The sequence below is a fragment of the Mandrillus leucophaeus genome, unplaced genomic scaffold (assembly GCF_000951045.1).
Source record: "Mandrillus leucophaeus isolate KB7577 unplaced genomic scaffold, Mleu.le_1.0 Scaffold186, whole genome shotgun sequence".
In the NCBI taxonomy this organism is placed as follows: domain Eukaryota; kingdom Metazoa; phylum Chordata; class Mammalia; order Primates; family Cercopithecidae; genus Mandrillus; species Mandrillus leucophaeus.
Genome location: NW_012101876.1, coordinates 3,585,595 through 3,611,713, shown reverse-complemented (window position 1 = coordinate 3,611,713; position 26,119 = coordinate 3,585,595). Strand labels below are relative to the sequence as shown.

The window sequence follows — 26,119 nt, the reverse complement described above, 5'->3', positions numbered from 1 at the left end:
CTGAGTTATTACAAACTTAAAGTCACATTCCAATTTCTAGTCATCTATAACTGGATCAAAGTCAGAAACAACAAAATAGAGAATGTAGTGGGAGGAAAAGATTAAGCAGGAAAAAAGAGATAATGTGGTTAAGAATATGAGGGTTAGCAAATCAAACTTTTATAATAAAGGGCAAGTGTCAAGTGTCCCCACAGTTAATCAATAACTTAATAACACTGATTTTACAAATATAAAAAATACAGGTGTCATGAATGAAATATATTCTTGCTGGTTGAAAACTCACAGCTACCAACATATTGTGTGTAAAAGCGGGAAGGGACCTGAGAAATCAACATTGGAAACGTGTTTCAACAGATTGTGGCAATAAAACAATTGGACAATTGCATATAAATGAGATGTCATACACCCTTAGGTGAAGTTAAGACAACTTTTGTGACATCTGTTTTGAAACCAACATCACAGGCTGTTGTTGCCTTCCAATCTACTTAAATATATCTTAATCCTTTTGTTAAAAAATTCACTTGTCATATATGAAATTCACCACTGAGTTTTCTAAATTATTAAGGAGGTAACTTCAAATAGGACCACTGGTTTCAGCATTTTACTCTAAGTGGGCCTCTTACAGGACTGATTCTCAATTCTACATTTCAAAAGAAAATACAGACTTAAAAACAATCACAGGTACTATAGTCACCTATGTAGACACTAACAGAATCAAGTGATTCATTATCATCAAATTCTAATAAATATTCATGCCAAAATGGCAGTGCATAAAACAGGAAGACCAATCGCTACCCTTTAAAGACAGCATCATGTGAACCAAAATATGCATAGTAGCTGATGACACCGGTAAAGTTCCATAATTTCCATAATACTAACATACAAAGATGATTTTACCTACATTCACTATCATAAACAGGTCTCACAGAGACTGAGAAAACTTGGTTGTGACGTTTGCTTTTGAAAATGTTAACATAATTCCAAATTTTTTATTTTTGAAATAGCCTTTCATTAAAGAAACATTACTGCCCCTTTGAGGAAAAAACTAATTTTTCTCCTCACAAGGGTTTAGATATTTTTCTGGGCCCTAATTATCCAAAGTGCAGGAATTCTTCAAATTAAAATAAGCAGTTCAAACTTGTAATAAATAAACTTTCTAGTAATTACCTAAACTATAAAAAATGTTACTAGGTGATTCAACCAAGACCTAAAAACTTTTAAAAAGATGGTTTAGCTCTAATCATACTGGGGCACTTTATGACATCTCATGCCTTTTCTTCCTTGGGTGTAGTATGTATACATTTTGTCCTGTAGTTGAGAGAGGGCAATTTAAAGCAATGACCTAATTACAGATGGATTTGTTGCTGTTACAGCTGTCAGAATTGACCCGTGGCATCATTAAAGGCTTCACTGAAGTTAGGTAAGAAAATCTGATGTAATCAAAATGCTCTGAAAATCATATAAAATGCTCTGAAAATCTGATGTAATTAAAATGCTCTGAGAAGTATTTTTACTAATCCTAAATGGTTCAATTTTGTGTCTGGTTTTCTTCGTACCACCAGATACAGTTTGGCAAGTGCTCAAAGGATGAATTGACAAAATTAATACAGAAACAACTAAAGAATTCTAGAAAATCTAAGTAAGATGATTATATATTATAAAATAGCAATGCTCAAAATCTGGATTGCATGTGCTCTTATAAAATTATACAGTGAAAGCATATTTATTGTGGCTCTAGAATTTTCATTCATTTGAGGCAAGATCTCACCTGTCGCCCAGGCTAGAGTACAGTGGTGTGATCACAGCTCACTGTAACTTTGAACTTCTGGGCTCAAGAGATCCTCCAGCCTCAGCCTCCTAAGTACCTAGGACTACGGGATAATTTTTAATTTTTTTTGGTAGAGATGGAGGTCTTGCTATGTTGCCCAGGCTGGCCTTGCTCAAGTGATCTTCTCGCCTTGGCCTCCTAAATCACTGGGATTACAAGCATGAACCAGACTGTATCCGGCCAAAATTTTCATTCATTCCTTTATTTATTTTTTGAAACAGAGTCTCACTCTGTAATCCAGGCTGGAGGGCAGTAGCATGATCTCAGCTCACTGTAGACTTGACCTCCAAGGCTCAAGAGATCCTCCCACTTCAGCCTCCCAAGTAGCTGAGACTACAAGCATGGGCCACCATGCCTGGCTCATTTTCTGTTTTTTTGTGGAGCCAGGTTGTGCTGTCCACGCTAGTCCTGAACTCCTAGGCTCAAGTGATCCTCCTACCCCAGCCTCCCAAAGTGGTGGGATTACAGGGAGGAGCCACTATGCCAGTCCAGATTTTTCACATATTTCTAAAATCCAAATGCTTACTCTTGAAAGTAATTATAACAAAAAAACCAAAAAGCAACTATTCCTTATGTGCAAAACACTGATATTTCTTTTCCCCCTAACACTGTATAAAATTTGAAAAGACCTGTAGAGTGAACACCCAAATACATACCATCTAAATTGTGCCACTAGTATTTTACTCTATGCCTTTTATTGTAGATTCTTCTGTCCTTCCACCCACCCAATTATTTGATGCTTTTTAAAATTAGATAGACATCATACATGTCACCTCTAAACACAACATTAATAGCGTCAAACATCTGTTTAGAATTTTTCTTCTAAAAGAAAATTTATATGCTATGAAAGCATACAAATGAACTACCTTATGAGTTTTGACAAATCTATACAATATAAACCCCTGCCAAAATATAAAACATTACCACCATCACATACAGTCCCTTCATACCCCTTTCCCAGTTGATCCCTCCTCACAATGGCAATAACTGTTCTGATTTTTTTCAATTATAGATTCTGGAACCCCATATAAATGGAATTTTATTGGTTCTAGAACCTTACATAAATGGAAAGAATGTATATACTCTTGAGTAAGCCTTTCACACAGCATAATATTTTAAAGATTTATTCATGTTCTTGAGTTTATCAATAGTTCCTTTTTATTGCTGAATGGTATTCACCACTGATGTTGTTTTAACAGTGACATATGAAATACTTAAAGTATAGACTATGATTTTGTTCCTTACCTTCATATTGACATCAGCCCCATTGCCAACTAGAAGCTCTAAACACAAAGCTCCATGTGTTGATGCAGCAGCAAAGTGCAAAGGAGTAAATCCTTTTTCGTTCTTTTGATTTACAATAGCACCACAGTCTATAAGTTCATTCACTACAACATCTTGTCCATTATAGCAGGCTACATGAAGAGGTGTATTTCCATAGGCATTTGGTTCATTCATCTATCAGAAAGATAAAAAATGTGAATGTTAAAGTAGTTTTGCTAATTATCAATGTTGTGAGCTATTTTAGCAACCTGTGGTTGCAATCAAATTACTAAAGTGAGAAACGGAGACAGGATAAATACAGAGATGAGGCTTACAATTCTAAAGTTGGTGTAAAATAATAAACCTTTGACAAGCATTTTGGTACTACATTGATTTTATACATTCAGGGAATGTAATTCACATACACAATGTCTACTTCATGACAAAACTGAATAATACAAAAGAGGTATTTTAGGAAAATGTAAACTAATGTATTTTGAAAGGCGTTCTAAGTAAAGGATTTACTATAGAATTAATTATAATCATAAAAAATGAACACAAACTGAAGATTCTGAGGTATATTCAGTAACATGCATATTTTCAACTTTTTCATTTTGAAGTGACAAAGGCTAACCCTAGTAATAAAGTATAGATCAAGATTTTTAAACAATGAATCGCATGTTCCATTTATTTAATTCATTTTTTGCCGCAAACTTGGGCTCCTAATATTTTCCAGTGTCATATACAGGTATTTTATCACAAGTCAAAAGAGTATGCTCAAAAATGAGAAACAATTCATGTAATTAAGGGTTTTGCTTTTCTCTTTTTTTTTTTCTGAGACAGGGTCTCTCACTCTGTCGCCCAGATTGGAGTTGAGTGGCACGATCTCAGCTCACCGAAACCTCTGCCTCCCAGGCTCAAGCGATTCTCCTGCCTCAGCCTACTGAGTAGCTGGGATTACAGGCACGCACCATTACCAACCAGCTAATTTTTGTATTTTAGTAGAGACCGGGTGTCATTATGTTGGCCAGGCTGGTCTTGAACTCCTGACCTCAAAAGATCACCCACCTTAGCCTCCCAAAGTGCTGGCATAGGTGTGAGCCACCGTGCCCAGCCTTGTTTTTCCATTTCTAATAAATAAGGGAATACTTTACATGATTACTGTGCAGTCAAGAATCTGACCTCTCCCAGAGAGGTCTGTCCTTTGCCCTTGGCTTTAGGGAGGTAATCTATGACATATCTGATAAAAAAGTCTCTATTTAGAGTAGGAGCTTTGGGTCACCAGGTATTATGTATTTGGAGACTGAAATCAACCACATGGACAACCAATCAAGCCATGTAATGGAGCCCCAATAAAAACCAAAAATGAAGCTCAAGTGAGCATTCTTTGTTGGAAATACTTCATTCATACTGCCACACACTGATGCCAGGGAAGGAGAGTAATGGGACCTGACTCTGTGAGGAGGGGCTAAGGGAAACTTTGCCTTTACAATAATCCTGCACTCTACCCTATGTGTCTCTTCCTTTGGCTGATCTCAGTTTGTATCTTGTCCCTGCAGTAACCACAACTGTGAATATAAAGCTTTTAATGAATTTTGTGAGACTTTCTGGTGAATTATCAAACCTGAAAGTGGTTTTGAAAGCTCTCTGAACTTATAGTTGGTCGTAAGTAAAGGGTGGCCTTGTGTGGAGACTCTGGACCCTAATCTTGTAGTTGGCCCCAATATAATGCAGCTTTAATTAACATTTTCTTTTCTGGGATCACTGGTAATAGAGGAAGAAAAAAAGTTTGAACACTTAATTTTAATCAAAGTATCTAGATTTTTTCACAAGAACACAGACAAGGAAAAGATTCTCCCTCAGAGCCTCCATAAGGAACCAACCTTGTTGACACCTTGATTTAGAACTTCTATACTCTAAAACTTTGAGAAGTTAAATTTCTATTAGCCCTCCAGTTTGTGGTAATCCCCCAGGAAACTAAAAACAAAAACAAAAACAAAAAAACCCAAAAAACACACAACCGGGGGCCACATGTTACTAAAAGGCTGTAAGTCTGGCCACTTATTTTGATGAACAAATAGTCACCAGAGTTTACAAATGTAACTGACTGTCAATAAAATCAGTTTTAAAAATTGCACCAGAATGGACTTGAAACAGTAATCAGAAACAAAGTTGCCTCATTTATCCAGATCAAGGATCTTTTAAGGTATTATTTCACTCTGCGGAAATGGAGATACAGGAATTGAGTTGAGATTTTTGCAAAGTCTTCTTGTGATCCTCACACTTTCAGTATTTATTACCTTGTTTCAGGCAAAGTGTTTCACATGGTCCATAAGTTAAGAGCGTATCTAGCCCTACAGTTCTGTCATGTATTCTTTGTCCAACCAGGCTATCACCTACTTTTCTTAGTTTTTTGTAGCTGATCTAAACTGTATGCCTCTAGCAGATCCTTATGCTATACGTTCCAATTTGCTGTTTTAAAGAACCAATGAGTTCTTCAAAATGTGTGTTTTCAAGAATCAGGACATTGTCATAACTCTACCTGAAGTAAGAATAAATACGCTGAGTGGGCTGGGTGCGGTGGCTCACGCCTGTAATCCAAGCACTTTGGGAGACCAAGGCGGGAAGGTCACTTGAGGTCAAGAGTCAGACACCAGCCTGGGTAACAGCGAGACCTCATCTCTACAAAATAAAAAAATTAGCCTGTAGTTCTAGCTATTCAGGAGGCTTAGGTGGGAGGATCACTTGAGCCCAGAGTTCAAGGTTGCAGTGAGCTGTGACTGTGCCATTATACTACAGCCTAGGAGACAGAGACCCTGTTTCAAATAAATAAATACATAAACAAATGAGGGAGTAAAGTACTTATGTTTAAAGGATGGCTTGTGAAAAGCTGTACAGGTATTCTAAGTTACCTCAATTCAGCAATCAAATATATCCAAATAAAGCAGCATCCCCTTTTAACCAAACAGAATTATATAGTAAGGAATACTTATACTTGGTGGGCAAAAAGCCTCTTGTTTTCCTGCCCAGCTCTTGCCAATATTCTGTAATGTAAACTGCTACAATCATTTTAAGAGAATATCAGACTAGGCAAAGAAGACTAACAATAACCCAGCTATCTAATAATACAAGTGTGTCTGATCTGCTGGTTCCCACAAGTGAAATGGAACTATAGGGCCTGGAATGCGATATAGAAGAAAAACTGGCAATAAACCACACACCTTTGAAGTGTATTTTACCTCTTAACATGCTTTGACTATTTACATGCCTTGATCATAAATCAGTGCATTAGGTATTACATAAAGGACTATAAATACCCAATTAAAACATGAAAACATTGTATAAAATAATTTCTTAAACCTGAAATAACTTCTATCAATACTGTAGTAAGTATAAAAAGGGCTCCATAATTTCGTACTGTTCAATTAATATACCTACATCAACTCCAAGATCTAGAAGGTACTTGACTACGCTGATCATTCCACTAGAGGCTGCTGCATGAAGAGGTGTGTAAGACTTTTTATCCTTGCATGTCACTTCAGCTCCATGCGACACAAGTAATTTCACTACTTCAATGTGACCTAAAAATATGTTTTTGAAGAAAAAATAGAGATGAGCATATGAAAACTATTAAATATAATCCCAAATATCTTTAAGCAAATTTAAAAAATGAAAATAGAAGATGCATGACAAGTCATCAAAGAATCATGTTAACTTGAGAAAGAATAGAAGGAAAATTTTAAGACTTCAGGGGTGGGCATAATGGCTCATGCCGATAATCTCAGCACTTTGGGAGGCTGAAGTGGGAGGATCACTTGAGTCTAGGAATTTGAGACCAGCCTAGGCAACACAGTGAGACCCTGTCTCCACCAAAAATAAAAAAAATTAGCCGGGCATGGTGGCATGCACCTATAGTCTCAGTTACTTGGGAGGCTGAGGTAGAAGAATTACTTGGGCCTGGGAGGTTAAGGCTGCAGTGAGCTGTGATCATGCCACTGCACTCCAGGGTGGGCAACAGAGCAAGGCCTTATCTCGAAACAAGACAAAAAAAAAATAGAATTCAGGATAATTCTGATAAATGTTGGCAGAGATAATTAGTAATTAAAAAGAATGTTGGCCCTCTGTATACACTGGTTCCATATCTGCAGATTCAACCAACTGCAGATTGAAAATATTTGAAAACATAAAAACAGTAAAAAAATAATAATAAAAAAATAAAAATGCAGTGTAACAACTATTTACATTGTATTAGGTATTATAAGAAGTCTAGAGATGAATTACAGAACAGGTTATACGTACACACTATGGCATTTTATATAAGGAACTTGAGTATCTTCTGATTTTTGTATCCAAAGGAGTCTGAAACTAATACTCTAAGGATAACAAGGGACAACTATAATTCCTTTGATTATTTTATTCGGTGATAACCCTTCAGTCTATAATTTTCCTTTTGCCTAGATCTTGTTTTTGGTCTAAGGTTACTTTAATACATTCATAAATTCTAAAGTAAGCTTTTCATTTCTAATGCTGACATACCATATCATATGTACTTTGCTTTATTGGGCTTTGCAAATATTGCATCTTGTTTCTTAAAAATTGAAAGTTTGTGGCAATCCCGTGTCAAGCAAGTCTATTGGCATCATTTTTTCCATCAGCATGTGCTCATTTCATGTGTCTGTGTCACGTTTTGGTTATTCTTGCCAATATTTCAAACTTTTTCAATATTATTTTATCTGTTATGGTGATCTGTGATCACTGATCTTTGGCATTCCTACTGTAATTGTTTTGGGGCATCACAAACTGAACTCATATAAAGTGGTGAACTGATCAGGCATGGTGGCTCACGCCTGTACTCCCAACACTTTGTGAGGCTGAGGCAGGCGGACCACCTGAGGTCAGGAGTCGAGACCAGCCTGGCCAAAATAGTGAGACCCTGTCTCTACTAAAAATACAAAAATTAGCTGGGCATGCTGGCACACACCTGTAGTTCCAGCTACTCGGGAGGCTGAGGCCCGAGAATCGCTTGATCCCCGGAAGTGGAGGTTGCAGTAAGCCAAGATCACGTCACTGCACTCTAGCCTGGATGACAGAGTGAGACTCTGTCTCCAATAAAAGTGGTTAACTTAATAAATGTGTATTCCAACTACTCCATTCCCTCATCTATCTCTTTTTCAGACCTTCCTCTTCACTCAAGACACAATAGTATTAAAATTAGGTCAAATAATAACCCTACAGCAGCCACTAAGTGTTCAAATGAAAGACAGTTGCACATCTCTCACTTTAAATCAAAAGCTAGAAATGATTAAGCTTAGTGAGAAAGGCATGTTGAAAGGTGAGACAGAATGAAATCTAGGCCTCCTGCGACAAAGTTACCAAGTAGTGAATGCAAAAGAAAAATTCTTCAAGAAAATTAAACATGCTACCAGTGAATGGACTAACGACAAGAAAGCTAAGTAGCCTTACTGCTGATACAGAGAAAGTACTAGTGGTCCGGATAGAAGACCAAACAGCTACAACATTCGCTTAAGCCAAAGCCTAATCCAGAGCAAGGCCTTAACTGTCTTCAATTCTATGAAGGCTGAGAGAGGTGAGGAAGCTACAGAGGAAAACTTTGATCGAGCAAAGGTTGGTTCATGAGGTTTAATGAAAAAAGATGTCCCTATAACATAAAAGTGCAACGTGAAGCAGCAAGTGTTGATGTATTAATAGAAGCTGTAACAAGTTATCTAAAAGATCTAAGATTATTAATGAAGGTGGCTACATTAAACAACAGATTCTCCATGTAGATGAAACAGCCTTCTATTGGAAGATGCCATCAAGGACTTTCATTGCTAGAGAGAAATCTATGCCTGCCATCAAAACTTCAAAGGACAGGCTGACTCTCTTGTTAGAGGCTAACACAGCTAGTGACTTTAAGTTAAGTCAGTGCTCATTTACCATTCTGAAAATTCCACAGCCCACGTGAATTATGCTAAATCCACTTTGCCTATGCTCTAAAATGGAACAAAGCCTGGATGACAACACATCTGTTTATAACACGGTTTACTGAATATTTTAAGCCCACTGTTGAGACATACTGCTCAGAAAAAAGAAGATTCCTTTCAAAATATTACTGCTTATTCACAATGTACTTGGCCACCCAAGAGCTCTTATAGACAAGGAGATTACTGTTGTTTTTGTGCCTGCTAACACAACAGTCACTCTGTTGTCCCTGAACCAAGAGTAATGTCAACTTTCAAAGTCTTTTTATTTAAGAAATAACATTTGACATGGATATAGCTGCCATAGTGATTCCTCTGATGCATCTGGGCAAAGTAAATTGAAAACCTTCTGGAAAGGATTCATCATTCTAGATGCCATTAAGAACATTCTTGGCCAGGTGTGGTGGCTCACGCCTGTAATCCCAGCACTTTGGGAAGTCAATCACCTGAGGTCAGCAGTTCGAGACCAGCCTGGCCAACATGGTGAAACTCTGTCTCTACTAAAAATACAAAAAGTAGCCAGGCGTGGTGGCAGGCACCTGTAATCCCAGCTACTTGGGAGGCTGAGGCAGGAGAATCACTTGAACACAGGAGGTAGAGGCTGCAGTGAGCCAATATCACACCACTGCACTCCAGCCTGGGCAACAAAGCGAAACTCTGTCAAAAAAAACCAAAAACCAAAAACCAAAAACCAAAAAACATTTCTGATTCATGGGAGGAGGTCAAAGTATTAATATCAACAGGAGTTTGAAAGAAGGTGATTGCAACCCTCATGGATGACTTTGAGGGATTCAAGACTTCAGTGAAGGAAATAACTGCAGATGTGGTAGAAATAGCGAGAGAACTAGAATAAGAAGTGGAGCCTGAAGATGTGCCTGAATTGCTATAATCTCATGATAAAATGGGAACAGATAAGGGGTTGCTTCTTATGGATAAGTAAAGACAGTGGTTTTGTGAGATGGAATCTACTTCCGAAGATACTGTGAATGTTGCTGAAATGACAACAAAGTTTTTAGAGAAGTGACTCCAATTTTGAAGGAAATTCTACTGTGGGTAAAATGCTGTCAAACAGCTTGCCATACTACAGAGAAACCTTTTGTGAAAGGAAGAGTCCATCAATGCAGCACATCTTTGTCTCATTTCAAGGAATTGCCACAGCCATCCAAACCTTCAGCAACCATTCACATTGAGGCAAAACTCTCCATTAGCAGAGATTATGACTTGCTAAAGGTTCATATGATAGCATTTTTTTTTTTTTAGCAATAACGTATTTTTTAAGACAAGAACACTGAAAATTAATAAAAACGACATGTACATTGTTTTAGATGTACTGCTATTGCACACTTAATATACTATAGTATAGCATAAACATATTTTGTAATGAATTAATTATTTTTAGAAACGGGGTCTTGCTCTGTCACCCTGGCTGAAGTGCAGTGGTGTGATCACATCTCACTGCAACCTAAAACTCCTGGATTCAGGTGATCCTCCCACCTCAGCCTTCTGAGTAGGTAGGACTACAGATGCATGCCACCACACTGGGCTAATTTTTAAATTTTTTTGTAGAGAGAGGGTCTTGCTATGTTGCCCAGGTTGGTCTTGAACTCCTGGCCTGAAGCAGTCCTCCCACGTTGCGCTCCCAAGATGTTAGGATTACAGGTGTGAGCCACTGCAGGCAGACCAAACATATCTTTTATATGCACTGGGAAACCAAAAAATTTTTGTGAATTGCTTATTGAGATACTTGCTTTGTTGTGGTAGTTTAGCACCAACCCCACAATCTCTCTGATCTCTGCCTTACTGGAATTGTTTCAATCTGGGAGTTCCTTGGGCTTGTTTCTTCAGAATGTTAGGTCTTTAGAACATGCAGCCAAAAACCTCTTTTTCCTTATAATTTCCACCAGATCTCCTTAACCAATTTAGTTTACTACTCACCAGTGTAACCATGAGGAAACGGTTGGTTATACTGTGTGATGGTTAACAATCAACTCCCAAATCTCAGTGGCTTAAATAATGTTTTTATTTCTCTCTCAACCATAACAGGTTGGCAAGAGGGCTCTGCTCAGTTACTCAAGGACCCAGGCTCATGTAACTGACATCATCTTGAATGTGGCTGGTCACTGTGCCAGAAGAGGAAACAGACTGCAGCGTTTCCTATCAGTAATTAAATGCTCCAGCCCAGACCACTGTTGCTTTCATTCATTAGCCAGAACTAGTCCTAGGCCCCACCCAACCACACAAAAAGGCCAGGAAGGGGGCCATGTATCTGGAAGGTGAGAGAACCACTATTCTCCTTTTGTAACTTGCCACTTATTTGTCAGATTAGATTACACAGTGCTTTCTCCTCCTCCCACAATCCTTCCTACCTCTGTCTCTTTGTTCATGAAACACCTTCTTTATGTGGAACATTCTGCTTGGATGTCTCCTCCCAATCATTGCTATTATACTAGTCCTTGAAGAAACATGTCAGACCCAACCTTTCCTGACCAACTCAATCAACTCTCTTCCCTAGAAGCCCTATAAGCCTTGTGATGTTTCTTAAACGGAATCATTACTAACTCTTTAATTACTTTTTGTGCATGAATCCCCAAATATATACTTTCAGAAGACTGTTCTACTTCTTGATATGTTCCATAAGGCCAAGAGCAGCATACAAAACAAGCGCCCAATATATGTTAGTTACATTAAAGAAATTGCTTGTGATGTCATTTTTAAAATCCCCTCATAGAGAATGACTCTATAAAAAGTTAACAAATTATAAAATGAGGCTTTCAAACAGAGGCACCCCTCCCTCAAAAAAATTAACCCAGGATACTGCAAGATGCATAAAGAATCAGGCAGATTCAGTTGTTTATATACAAATTATCAATTAAAGTAGATATTTTCAGCCTCTTTCCACCCATTTTAATATGAAAAAGAAATATCTACTATTATGTTTCTAGAAAAGAAATAATGCAATGAGTTGTTAATTTTTAAAAATCAATTAAAAATTTTTTGAGACAGGGTTTTGGCTGTCACCTTGGCTGAAATGCAGTGGTACGATCACAGCTCACTGCAGCCTCGACCTCCTGGGCTCAAGTGAGGTGTGTGCCACCACACCCAGCTAATATTAATTTTTTTTTTTTTTGGTAGAGAGAGGGTCTCGCTATGTTGCCCAGGCTGATCTTCAACTCCTGGCTCAAGGATCTTCCCACCTTGGCCTCCCAAAGTGTTGGGATTACAGGCATAAGCAACCATGCCCAGCCCAAGGTAAAAAATATTTATTCAGTACCTTCTGTGTCAAATTCATCATAATAAGGTAATCTGAGGCTAAACTTGGTAACTGAGGCTAAACTTCTAAAAGTACTGAAAGCAACAGTAAAAATGAACATGTAAAGGGACCTTGAAAAGTTTGATGGCAGGAGCAAGCACAAGGTGGGAAGAAGAAAATGATCAGTTCATTTGGAGATGAGGTGGGGTGCTACAGAACAATGACAAATAATTCAATAGCATTAAGTATAAAAGGTAGGGCCTAAAAGGAAATTAATGGAGCCTCAACCAGGAAATAGAAGGCCAGGGCTAATAAGGAAAACTGGGATAAATAAATTACAAGACTACACATAATCCCCAATGTCTCTTACACTAACATTGATGAATTCTCTGAATATAACCTAGAGGTGACAATGCTTGTACTTTAGGTTTGTCTGTAACAGCAGTGACCAGTCAATAGCTTCTTACTTTCACATATTTAACTCTTTAATCCTGTATTCCTAGAATGGCTGAACAGTTTTAGAAGCTATATGTCGGTATTCATCTTATTCTGTGCTTAAGGGAAGGAAGAGACACAAAAAGGGTAATTATAAATCTCTGCCTGGTTATGCTCACAAATTAAATGGGCAGTGCTATATGGTACTATGGTTTAAATGTGTCCTCCGAATTTCATATGTTGGAAGTGTAATCCCCAAGGCAACAGTGTTAAGAGGTAGGAACTTTAAGAGGTGATTAGGCAATAACGGCTCTGTCCTCATGAACAAACAATGCTATTTTGGGAGTGAGCGACTTAGAAAAGATGAGTTTGACTCCTCACAATGTGACGCTTCAAGAGGGCCCTCACTAGATGCTAATGCCTTGATCTTGGACTTCCCAGCCTATAGAACTGTGAGGAAATAAATTTCTGTTATTTATAAATTACCCAGTCTAGGACATTTAATTTTAGTAGCATAAAATAAACTAAAACTTGTGGTGAGGTCCAAGAAACACAGAATTTCCTTTTCAACCTCAACTAAGAGGCCTAAAAAGTGACACTTAGCAGGTGAGAAACAACAAAGCCATTCTGGCCCCCCTGAAATACACACATTCAACTATTCTGGGAGCTCAACTAGAGGTAACCTGCAAAATCCCCCTGACCTTCAGTTGTATGAAAACAGTTGTTTAGCAAAGCTTAATTCTTAGTAGGTAAAAGGCGTGATGCACTCTGCTTAACATGTAAGCCTCTTAACGTAAGATGTACAGTTTTACATCACATAACCTAGTTGTTCCTGTCTTGAAGAGTAAGCCACACCAGAAAATTCAGAAAGACCGAGATGAAAATCTACAGGCTGTGAGAAAGAGACCTTAGGATGCAGTAGGGAACTTGCTTTTGGCTATATTACCTTCAATTAACACAAGAAAATGGCCCAGTACAAAACTAGCAGCGCATATCTTTAGTGTAAACCACCATGCACCAAGCTTTCAGCTTTTGGCTTTAAAAATAGGGACATTTGCAGAAGTTCAAGACCAGCCTGGTCAACATGGTGAAACCTCATCTCTACTAAATATACAAAAATTAGTCGGGTGTGATGGCAGGTGCCTGTAGTCCCAGCTACTCGGGAGGCTGAGGCAGGAGAATCGCTTGAACCTGGGAGGCAGAGTTGCAGTGAGCTGAGATCGCGCCATTGCACTCCAGCACTTCAGCCTGGGCAACAAGGGTGAAATTTTGTCTCAAAAAAAAAAAGAAAAAGAAAAAGAAAAAAAAAAAAGGTGGGGTGGACATTTGAAAAGGATGTTCCTTTTTAAATCTTCCTTTACACTCACACTAAAGGTCAGAACTGCAATGCAATATGGATTCTCGGGCTTCTGCCCAGTGCATGGCTACATGGTGTCTATAGTTTCCTAGTCACACAAATGTGATGGAAGAAAGGCTGTACCTTAGCTGCGCTCAGTTCTCAGTACTACTCCCGCAGAAAGCGGGACCCTGATTAGGGTGATGATCCCATAGTGGGTAGAAAATTCTGAAGTACAGAGGGACTGAGGATGTTGCCCACTTAGAAAGGAGAGTTTGCCCCAGTGGAGGTCAAAAGCATCACTCCATGGTCTGAAAGGGGAGGGGGAGAATGCACTGTCTTCTAATACCCAGGGAATTAAAATAAATTCACTGCAGAAAACAGTTGGGATGTGTTCACTGAAAGCAGAGGCATACATACACAGGGTGGCAGAACTGCTGCTGGCCAAGGTGAAGACACCAGAGCTCTATGTGGAGAGGTGGAAGATGCTTCATGAGCTAAATCCCAATCCCAGGGGAGCTGGTAAGACCACAGTCAATGACAGACATACTTAACCTTATCTCCTATTTGGTCAGAGCAGGACAAGCAAAAGTCCTGCTTTTGGGGAGAACATATGGTATTGGTCCCTGCAGTCACAGCAGTTAACAGATCCCTCAGCAAAGGGATACCAACTGCTAGTACCTCATACTATGCCACAGTAACCCTAGATCAAGTTCGGCACATACTTCATTCTGAAACAGACGTTTCCTCTCATGCCTTTGACAGAAGAGTAGCATTGGATTCTTGATGAAGCCAGGAATATTCTGTTGAAAACGTCTGGAGGCACATTTTTTTCACATTTGAGGGGAAAAAAGTTTCTTTTTACAAACAAGCCCAAATCCTTGTAGCAGACATGTGGAAAGTATCAGAAGAAAAAGGAGATGGCTGCTTTAAGACATCTCCAGACCAGGCGCAGTGGCTCACACCTGTAATCCCAGCACTTTGGGAGGCAGAGGCAGGCCGATCACCTGAGGTCAGGAGTTTGAGGAACAGCCTGGACAACATGGTGAAATCGCGTCTCTACTAAAAATACAAAAAAATTAGCCAGGTGTGGTGGCGGGTGCCTGTAATTCCAGCCACTTGGGAGGCTGAGGCACAAGAATTGCTTGAACCTGGGAGGTGGACTTTGGAGTGAGCTGAGATCGTGTCACTGCACTCCAGTCTGGGCGACAGAACAAGACTCTTGTCTCAAAAACAAAAACAAAAAAGCAAAAACACATCTGCAGTATTACTTGTTTGCTAACTACAGATTATTTCAGCTTCTTGCTCACCCTGGACCTCTGAAATACTCTTACGAACTACTGAAGAACCTTTCCAAAGGAGAAATACTGTCATATGGGGATAAGCAAGAGTGGGAAATCACCATGCTCACTTTGGTTGTGTTGAGCTGATCTGCGATTGCCCTCCGGGGCTGATTGGAAAAGGAACGAAAAACGACATATCACCGTGTATTCCCAACTTCATCATTTATCTGCTTAATTTTGACTATATTTTTCTTTTCTGTGGACACACTGTTAGAAATAGTGAAGGCATTTTGTTTTCTTTAAGTATCATTTCTTAAAATTAATCATGCCTTATGTGACTAATCTTCAGTTATAATATTTCATGTATTCAATGGATATCATTTCTCAAAATGTAATTTTGATACAAAGGAGAGAGATAAGCTACAGTATCTGATGCATGAGTGCTGTTGCTTTTGTAAAAAATCAGTGTTGACACCTTATTTCAAATGTTTTATTGGTAATGAAAGTGGGTTTTGCATATCATGATCTTCAATTTAGCATACCTATGTAGAATTTTTTTTTCAGAGTAACTACACTGAAATTGAATAATGATTTTCAAAACTTTTCTTAAAAAAGAAAAAAAAAGGATTCTACTGCTTTTGGTTGTTTTCATTATAGGCATAGGACTTCCTGGGGTCCTGTGGGTATCTATAACTGGTTTGATATATACAGATATATAGGTATAGACTTACCTATCTAGAAAGAATGTATTATAACTGGTTTGTATCTATTTTACATATTATACAGTTGACCCTGGAATAACAAAGGTTTGAACTGTATGGGTCCACTTATACATGGATTTTTTAATACCACATGTGGTTCAAAAATACAGTATTCAGGGGATGTGAAATGCTCATACATGGAAAGCCAACTTTTTGTACACATGAGTTCCCCATGGCTGACTGTGGGACTTCAGTATGCAAGGATTTGGGTATAAGCAGGTGGTCCTGGAACCAATCCTCCACATATATGAGGGATGGACTATATAGCTCTTGAGTTAAAATTCCTCTATTCAATCTTCTGTTAATCTTTTATTTTTTAAATGAGAGTCAAGAAAAGACAAAACCAAGAACAGAAAGTAATGAGGATAAGCTATGGCTCTAAGAAAAGTAGTTAGCTAGATGTCTGTGTAATCAGGTAATGTGACTGGTAAATCAGGGAATGATACAAGTATTACACAGAAAACATGTCAGTTCATATGTGCTTTTTCCCACCCAGGAGTTAAAAGAGCAGAAGCACAGAATTATAACCTCTGGCAGGAAGAAAAAAAGCCCTGAGCTCTATGGCTGCAAAGTGAGTTCTTTCAGCTGTTTTAAGAACCTTGAAAAATCAATGTCTACATCCATGGCTTCTTCCCAGAGGCACAACCCCAGCCTTATATGACTTAAAGGATTTATGGCAAGGTGTACTTCCTCTACATTTAGAGATCTACCTTCCTCTGCAGTTTTAGCAACCAGAAGCGAGCATTTTCATTCTGCTGTTTTTGGGTGCATTTTAAAATATCCTGTGATAGGCTGATTTGCCTGCCGGGCTCTGCAAGAACCAATTAATGTTTCTGTTAATGCTGTGGTCACAGTTGCATAGGTTTTGGGCGGTCTACCCCAGGCCTATTATTCCCATGAGCTCTATTAGTTTTAGAGTACAATTTTGCAGACTGTAAGATTTTTCAAGAACATATATATTACGTTACAGCAGAAAAGTCTGTATTCCAAGCCCCAGTTTCTTTCTATAAAATTACTATTATAGAAATCAAACATGATAACACATATTTAATCCACTGGTTGGCCCAAAATAATAGGCTTCTTAATGTATCTTTGTTACTTTTACGTTAATATTCTCATACAAACAAAAATGGGTATGAGAATGGGCTTTGGTAAACATCAGTCCTAAATTATGTACTCTAGCCTGTGTCTGGGACATCTCTTCCTTTAAAGGTAAATGGATTTAATTTCAAACAGCTTTTAGATGAACTGGACCCAGTGCACTCCAAACCCCCCCCGTTACCAGGGTCGTTCTACCTGGGCATCAAACTCAGATACTGTGTAGCTTTTCAGTACCCTTAAAGACAAATGTTATATCAACAGCAAGAACTTGAAATGTACAACTTTTCTAAATCTATAATACCAAAAACTAAATTTAAAAAGTACATACCCATATATGCTGCCCAATGGATAGCACGCCTATCTTTCTTGTCAAAAGCATTAATATTGGCACCTCTAGACAAGAGTAGTTTGACCATCTGGAATAAAAGTAAACACGGTGTCATAAAAATTGTGAAGCACAACTGTCTATGAGTGTACATTTGTGACAGTTACTTATCTCAATTTCTCTGGCACTAAATTTCTGCAGTTGCTGAACAGAAGGAGCTAGACTAAATACTGAAGGTCATTTAACATAACAGGACAATATATGAAAAAATGGTTAACTGTGGGTACTACTGAAGTCAGGCATCAGTACCTTCTTAGGATGCCACTTTGCGCCTTGGTATTTTATGAACTAAATACAAATCTGGAAAGTCTAAGGTTGAATATTTAATAAGAGGTTTTGTTCCTATTCATAGTCCAAAATGTTAAAAGTGCATTCTCATTCTAGAAATGTCTTAAACTTAATTCAAACACAAACATAGTGCCTATAATATAATTAGACCTGAAGGTCACTGCATAGTCTGTGTGTACCAAAAATAGTAACTGCAACTAACCATATTTACGATAATTTCTCCATTGGAAGGCTACTGCAGATTTCAAATAGGGATACATCTAAAACCTTAACTGCAGTTAAGGATTCTTTATATTGCAAAATCAGAGAAGTACAGTAGTCTCCCCTTATCTGCAGTTCCGCTTTCTGCATTCAATTACCTGCCATCAACCATAGTCTGAAAATAGGTGACTACACTGCAGTTAGTGGGATATTTTGAGAGACAGACTACATTCATGTAACTTGTATTAAAATTGTTCCACTTTATTATTATTATCTCTTACTGTGTCTAAATTATAAATTAAATTTTATCATTGGTATGTATAGAAAAAAAACATAGTATCTATAGGGTTTGGTACCATCCAATGTTTCAGGCATCCATAGGGGGTCCACGAATATATCCTCTGTAGACAAGTGGGAACTACTTTGAAAAAGACATGACAGCCACTAGCTCCCAGCCACAGAATCTTGGGAATGTTACTTTACCTATGAGTTCCTATCCCTGCAACAAAAATGAAAGACTAGACAAGTTGGCTTCAAAGGTTCTTCTGTTACCTTCTACAAATCTTCAGCATACACATAAACTCCAACCTTTGCTATGACAACACCTGCCACAGACAACATTTGTTGTGTAAGATAACTAAATAGTAATTTTCTTAAATTGTTTTGATGGTTCTGTCACTAAAGAATTCTCTTGATTAAATGTTAATAAACTACTAAAAAGCATGTTTTCTAAATTCTGCCTTCCTTTGCTATTTACTCTACTTCTGGTACTTCTGGAAGAACAATAACATATCTCTGTCTTCACATATTTTTTCCTCTCACAATAATAGAACATACTTTTCCTGTTGTGTTAGAAGAGTTGGCAGTGTTTTCCTTGGTCACCCCAGGTTGACTGTGCACAAGTAGTATCTACTAAATACATTTCTAAACTTAAGAAAGTTATAAAAGGAGGCAAAATTAGACAAAAATGAGAAAGAAAATAGTTCTGTATGCTTTTACTATGCAAAAATGCAAATTCTTTAATAACTGGGGGGTGGGGGGAGGTGGACAGAAGGAGAGAAAAATCACTGAATGCCACCTACCTCACCATGTCCACTGAAAGCTGCATGATGTAAAGCAGTCCTCCCTGCTCGATCAGATACGTTTACATTACTCAGAAGAGGTACCAAAGCTTCAGCACACTTTACAGCTTTATTAGCAGCAGCTATATGTAAAGGGGTTTGCCAATTTTTGTCTCGAGCATTAACATCTGCAGAATGCTTCAGAAGTACCTGAACTGCTTCCTAAAACATATGAAGATAAAAGTTATAAAAGACAAATGAGTAAGAGTTTCAGAAGTTATTTCTATATATAGTGTGCATGTGTTTGTGTATAAATATATATGTGCATAAATCTACATTTATTGTGTCTTGTGTATAAATCTACATATGAAGAAAATAAAAAAGCTCTCATAGAACTCACTATAAACAAGTAGGAATTTACCCAAGGAAACAAAACATTTTGAATGTAAAGGCGATACTCAGAGTACTCAGAGCCATATAAGATGCATCAAGATCAAATATTCCCTTTCCCTACCCTACCATTAAATACATAAACATTACTATCAAAATATGCAAGAAGAAATACTAACAACTATTATTCAAAAAAATTCATTTCTTATATCTTATTCTTATAGGTAACAAGATACAATTTATACTTTGAATAAATAGTTTTTTGGTTTTAAGAGACAGGATCTCACTCTGTTGCCCAGGTTGGAGTGCAGTAGAGCAATCATAGCTCACTGTAACTTCAAATTCCTTGGCTTCAGTGATCCTCCCACCTTAGCTTCCTGAGTAGCTAGGACTACAGGTGCATGCCACCACGCCTGACTAATTTTTTATTTTTTTTGTAGAGACAAGGTCTTGCTATGTTGCCCAGGCTGGTCTCAAACTCCTCAAGTGATCCTCCTGCCTGGGCCTCCCGAAATGTTGGGATTACAAACGTGAGCCAGTTGTAGAGCCACGCCTGGCTCTTTGAACAATTTTAAGTAATAGATTTACTACTTTACATTGCATATATAAAAATTAAAAACATACTCAATGTATTATACAGGCTATATATTACAAAATGAAAAATCACTAGGATCGATTTCATGGAGAAAAAAAAAAAAGACACAACATATACGAAGTTGTTTTTGCAGTGCTGCTGAGAGAGAAAGTTAAGGCAATTTAAGAGTCTACTGTCCAAAGGATTTATCTCCCAGAAGCGCATGGAAAACCTCACAACACTACCTCTATAAATTGGACTCATGGCAGAATTCCAAGGAATTCAGTAGGCCTTAACATTAACCAACATAATCAGAACTAAACTCAGCAAAATTTTTCTCCTTTCAGTGATAATCCTACTTTTTGGTAAATGAATGCCAAACTACATATGAAAATGAAAACGACCAAAACCAAAGCAGAATATGGGTTCTCATGTCAATTCTATTATTTACAAGGCATACTATTCAAGTCCTATAAAACTAACCCTAAATGTTCTTATCTGCAAAGAAGATGGGGGTGGGGGAAATAACATCTGCCTACCACTCTTTTCAAGTATGCTATAAAGCACAATAAACTAATGTACATGAAAAGTGTTAGAAAGTGAAAATAGCTATAAATATACAGAGCATCCAGGAAGACTGAACAAAATATATTAGCCATGAATCACCCATACCATTTTAGGCCTCTGAAATAAAAAGTAGTCGGAACTGTTTGAAACATGGGAAATCGCACCAGTACTTAATAGGGTTGGCAAAAGACTGAAGAGATGCCCAGTTATCTATCAAATTGCGAAGGAAGTCAGCCAGCTAATCAAAGATATATGGAGGCCTATCACTCTACAATTCCACAACAGTGATTTATCCAAAAGAAATTTTTAAAAAGTCCATCCAAGAATGCTCATAGCAGTTTTATTCCTAACCACCAAAAACCAGAAATGCAAATGTTCGTGAATAGAAAAATGGATAAACAAATAGTATATCTGTACTATAATATTCCTCAGCAATGAAAATGAACCAATAATGCATGAAACATGGATAAATCTCAAAAACGTTGAACAAGAGAAGTCATGACACAAGAATACATATTGTATGATTCCATTTTTATAAAGTTCTAGAATTACGGAAATTATGCTGAGAGAAATCAGAACACCGGTTGCCTCTGGGGACAGGGAAGACTGAATGAAAAGGGACATGAGGGGACTTGCCAGGTAACAGAAATCTTCTATATCTTGACTGGGATAAAGGTTACACAAGTGTATACATTTGGCAAAACTTAAGGGTGTACACTAAAAAAATTCATGCATTTTAATTGTAAGTTATATTTCAATTTAAAAAGGAATATGGAAAGAAGAATAGATATAGAACACTCACAAAATTATGGAAAACAAGGTATAAACACTATCAAGATTCCTGATCCTCACCTCTGAGAAGAGTACACTGTGACTTGGGGGATCTAAAACTAACACTATATTTGGAAATGTTAGTAGGCATGTTAGTGGATATAACAAATAATTTAAAATAAAATGAACAATTTGTAATTGGATAAACTGGGCAAACACAGAATACTAGAGATGTCAGCCTTGCCTTATTCACTCCCATTCTGGAATTCACAATACAAACATTAAAGCTTCTGGAAAGTTTGGGAATACTTATGTTCCATTAGTAAAAACAGGAAAATCAATTCCACATTTTTGTTTCACTAAAAAGCAGTAACAAATCTGGTTCACAGTAGGTGAGTGGAGGTAAGTGGGCACCTAAATAAGGCAATAAACATGGAAATTAAGACACTACAGTATCAAGACAGATCAAGGTGTGAACCCTGAGTCCATTATTTCCTACTCAGAGTAATACATGTCAGATCACAATAGCAGTGGTCTTTGAAAAATCAGAGAAAACTGAAGAAAATCCCTAAAGGCTAGAGACATTAAAAAAGAAGAGGTGAATTTCTAGAACTACAAATCAAAGAGCCTGATTTCACACCCTAGGATAATTCTACATCATATTATCAGTGTATCATCATAAGCACACAGAAAATAATATTGGGATAACCAAAGGCACAGATGATTTTATTAACAAAAAATATCATAGTAATCTAAATTCTAAATTTTCACAGTATGTGTAAGAAATGCTGCTTGTGTGTCTCGATTTTTTTAAAAGTAAACATTCCATGACATTAATTCAAACGAATTATGAAATACAGGATAATGACTGAAGGTTAAACAACTGTACTCAGAGAGTATTTATTATTACCTTGGGGTCAGTATAAAAGAAGCTTCACAGTACCAGTTTTCCCCTTTGGTTTTATCTTTTTTAGCATTTCTTACCATTGATTTGAAGGAAAGTACAGGAAAAACAAGCGCTTAACATATTTGCAAATAAACACAAAGCTTGGAGAGACCACACAATATCTCATGTGATAATAGAATTTAAACTCAGTTATCTTGATAGACCTAAAATGTAATTCCTGATTAGGTTAAAATGTAAGTTGTATGCTCTCCAGTAGTGTGATTTGGCTTTTTTAACACACACACACACACACACACACACACCCCCCCAAAACAAACAAAAACCCAACTCTTAATACTCGGATATCCATTTATTCAGAAAAATCCGCAGCATTTACACAGAGCTGAACTACATACTACTCTTAAAGAATGACAGTCAGAAATCATAGTAGTAGAGACAGACTGAGACAGCCAGCTAGTAGGAGGTAGTGTGGAAACTATGTCACTGAAGGAGAGTTGGGGTGTCTGGGATATTTAACCTGAAGCAGTCTCTCTTAACATAGGTTCAGTGAGATAATTAAGCACTTAAGGTAGTACTATATGTGCTAAATTAAGTTCTCTCCTATGCATCTACCACTGTACTAGCTATTCTGTCCTTACGAGAATTTAGAAAACAGTCACTCCAATCAGCTTGCACAGGATTTAGTTCTCCCATGGTATCTCAAAAATATAAACCAAAAGCCATCAGTGAAAAATCCATCTCTCTGTGGCCATAGCTATATTTTCTGTTAAATGTAATAAACATAGCTACTTTTGCTCTCAGGACTTAAATGAAAATAAGTAACGATAGTGAAAGTGATACTCTTGACACTATTGAATAGGTTTTCTGACAGTTTCACTAGTTAGGAGACTTTATTTTCAAAAGAAAAATGATACTCAGTGTTTACAGAAGTTGTATCTTTTCGGAAGGGCCACATTTTATAGCTGTTTCTCATAATCCTGCAAAGGAGTATCAATACTACATAGCCTTGTAATTTTTAGTTCTCTTTCTTTTTTTTAGATGGAGTTTCACGTTTGTCACTCAGGCTGGAGCACAATGGCGCGATCCTGGCTCACCTCCACGTCTGCCTCCCAGGCTCAAGCGATCCTCCTCAGCCTCCAGAGTAGCTGGAACTACAGACACGCACAACCAAACCTGGCTTTTTTTTTTTTTTTTTACCTGTATTTTTCATAGAGATGGGGTTTCACCATGTCGGCCAAGATGGTCTTGAACTCCTGACCTCAGGTGATCTGCCCACCTCAGCCTCCCTAACTGCTGGGATTCCAGGCGTGAGCCATCGTGCCTGGCCAATACCATATTTTCTTTATCCAGTCGTCGATTGATGCGTATTTGGGTTGGTTCCATATTTTTACAATTGCAAATTGTGCTGCTATAAACATGTGTGTACCAGTATCTTTTTCTTATAATGACTTCTTTTTCTCTGGATAGACACCTAAGTAGTGGGACTGCTGGATCAAATGGTAGATTTAGTTCTTTAAGGAATTTCCACACTGTTTTCCATAGTGGTTGTACTAGTTTACATTTCCACTGACAGTGAAAAAGTGTTCCCTTTTCACTGCATCCACACCAACATCTATTATTTTTTGATTTTTTTTGACTATGGCCATTCTTACAGGAGTAAGGTGGTATCGCTTTGTGGTTTTGATTTACATTTCCCTGATAATTAGTGATGTTATTTTTCCATGTTTGTTGGCCCTCTGTACATCTTCTTTTGACAATTGTCTATTCATGTCCTTAGCCCACTTTTTGATGGGATTCTTTATTTTCTTGCTGATTTGTTTGAGTTCCTTGTAGATTCTGGATATTACTCCTTTGTTAGGTGTATAGATTGCAAGGATTTTCTCCTACTCTGTGAGTTGTTAATGCTGCTGATTGTTTTCTTTTTTATTTTATTTTATTTTATTTTTTTTGAGATGGAGTCTTGCTCTATCGCCCAGGCTGGAGTGCAGTGGCACGATCTCGGCTCACCACAATCTCCACCTCCCGGATTCAAGTCATTCTCCTGCCTCAGCCTCCCAAGTAGCTGGGATTACAGGCGCGTGCAACCACGCCTGGCTAATTTTTGTATTTTGAGTAGAGATGGGGTTTCACCATGTTGGCCAGGCTGGTCTTGAACTCCTGAGTTCAAGTGAAATCTGCCCACCTCCCAAAGTGCTGGGATTACAGGCATGAGCCACCACGCCCAGCTTTTGCTGTTTTCTTTTGCTGTGCAGAAGCTTTTCAGTTTAATTAAGTCCCATCTATTTATCTTTGTTCTTGTTGCATTTGCTTTTGAATTCTTGGTCATGAAGTCTTTGCCTAAGCCAATTGTCTAGAAGGGTTTTTCTGATGTTATCTTCTAGAATCTCTATGGTTTCAGATCTTAGACTTAAGTCTTTGATCCTCCTTGAGTTGATTTTTGTATAAGGTGAGAAATGACAATACAGTGTCATTCTTCTACATGTGGCTTGCCAATTATCCCAGCACCATTTGTTGAACAGGGAGTCCTTTCCCCACTGTTTTTGTTTGCTTTGTCAAAGATCAGTTGGTTTTAAGTATCTGGCCTTATTTCTGGGTTCTATTTCTGTTCCATTGCTTTATATGCCTATTTTTATACCAGTACTATGCTGTTTTGGTGACTATGGCCTTGTAGTATAATTTGAAGTCAGGTAATGTGATGCCTCCAGAATTTTTCTTTTTGCTTAGTCTTGCTTTGGCTCTGCAAGTTCCTTTTTGGTTCCATATAAATTTCAGAATTTTTTTTCTAATTCTGTGAAGAATGATGGCGGTATTTTGATGAGAATTGCACTGAATTTGTAGATTGCTTTTGGCAGTATGGTCATTTTTGCACCATTGATTCTACCCATCCATGAGCATGGGATGTGTTTCTAATTATGTCGTCTATGACTTCTTTCATCCGTGTTTTGTAGCTTTCCTTGTAGAGGTCTTTCACCTCCTTGGTTAGGTACACTCCTAGCTATTTTACTGTTCTGCTGCAGCTATTGTGAAAGGGAATGAGTTCTTGATTTGATGCTCAACTTGGTCGCTGTTAGTGTATAGCAGAACTACTGATTTGTGTACATTAATTTTGTATCCTGAAACTTTGCTAAATCCATTTACCAGTTCTAGGAGCTTTTTGAATGAGTCTTTAGGGTTTTCTAAGCATGCGATCATATCATCAGCAAACAGTGACAGTCTGACTTCCTCTTTACTGATTTGGATGCCCTTTAATTCTTTCTCATGTCTGATGTCTCAGGCTAGGACTTCCACTACTATTTTGAATAGAAGTGGTGAAAGTGGGCATCCTTGTCTTGTTCTAGTTCTCAGGGGGAATGCTTTCAAGTTTTCCCATTCAGTAAAATGTTGGATGTGGGTTTGTCATATATAGCTTCTATTACCTTAAGGTATATCCCTTCTATGCTGATGTTGCTGAGAGTTTTAATCATAAAAGGATGCTGGATTTTGTCAAATGCTTTTTCTGCATCTATTGAGGTGATCATGTGATATTTGTTTTTAATTCTGTTTATGTGGTGTATTACATTTACTGACTTAGGTATGTTAATAACACCATCCATGCACCCCTGGTATGAAACCCACCTGATCATGGTGGATCATCTCTTTGATATGCTGTTGGATTTGGTTTGCTCATATTTTGTTAAGGACTTTTGCACCTATGCTCATCAGGGATATTGGTCTGTAGTTTTCGTTGTTACGTCCTT

General features: G+C 37.8%; 1 protein-coding gene across 4 annotated transcripts in view; it reads right to left on the bottom strand.

The window, feature by feature from the left end:
* The window catches only part of ANKRD28 (ankyrin repeat domain 28), a 129,595-nt gene that overhangs the window by 52,587 nt on the left and 50,889 nt on the right, over positions 1-26,119 (bottom strand). For all 4 annotated transcript variants that reach the window (XM_011977945.1, XM_011977941.1, XM_011977943.1 and 1 more), the window contains 4 exons: positions 19,195-19,395; positions 17,567-17,654; positions 6,530-6,672; positions 3,074-3,286 (listed from right to left, as the gene is read on the bottom strand). In XM_011977945.1, coding sequence (XP_011833335.1) covers positions 3,074-3,286; positions 6,530-6,672; positions 17,567-17,654 — 444 coding nt within the window. In that variant the 5' untranslated portion in view covers positions 19,195-19,395. The remainder of the gene's footprint in view (positions 1-3,073; positions 3,287-6,529; positions 6,673-17,566; positions 17,655-19,194; positions 19,396-26,119) is intronic.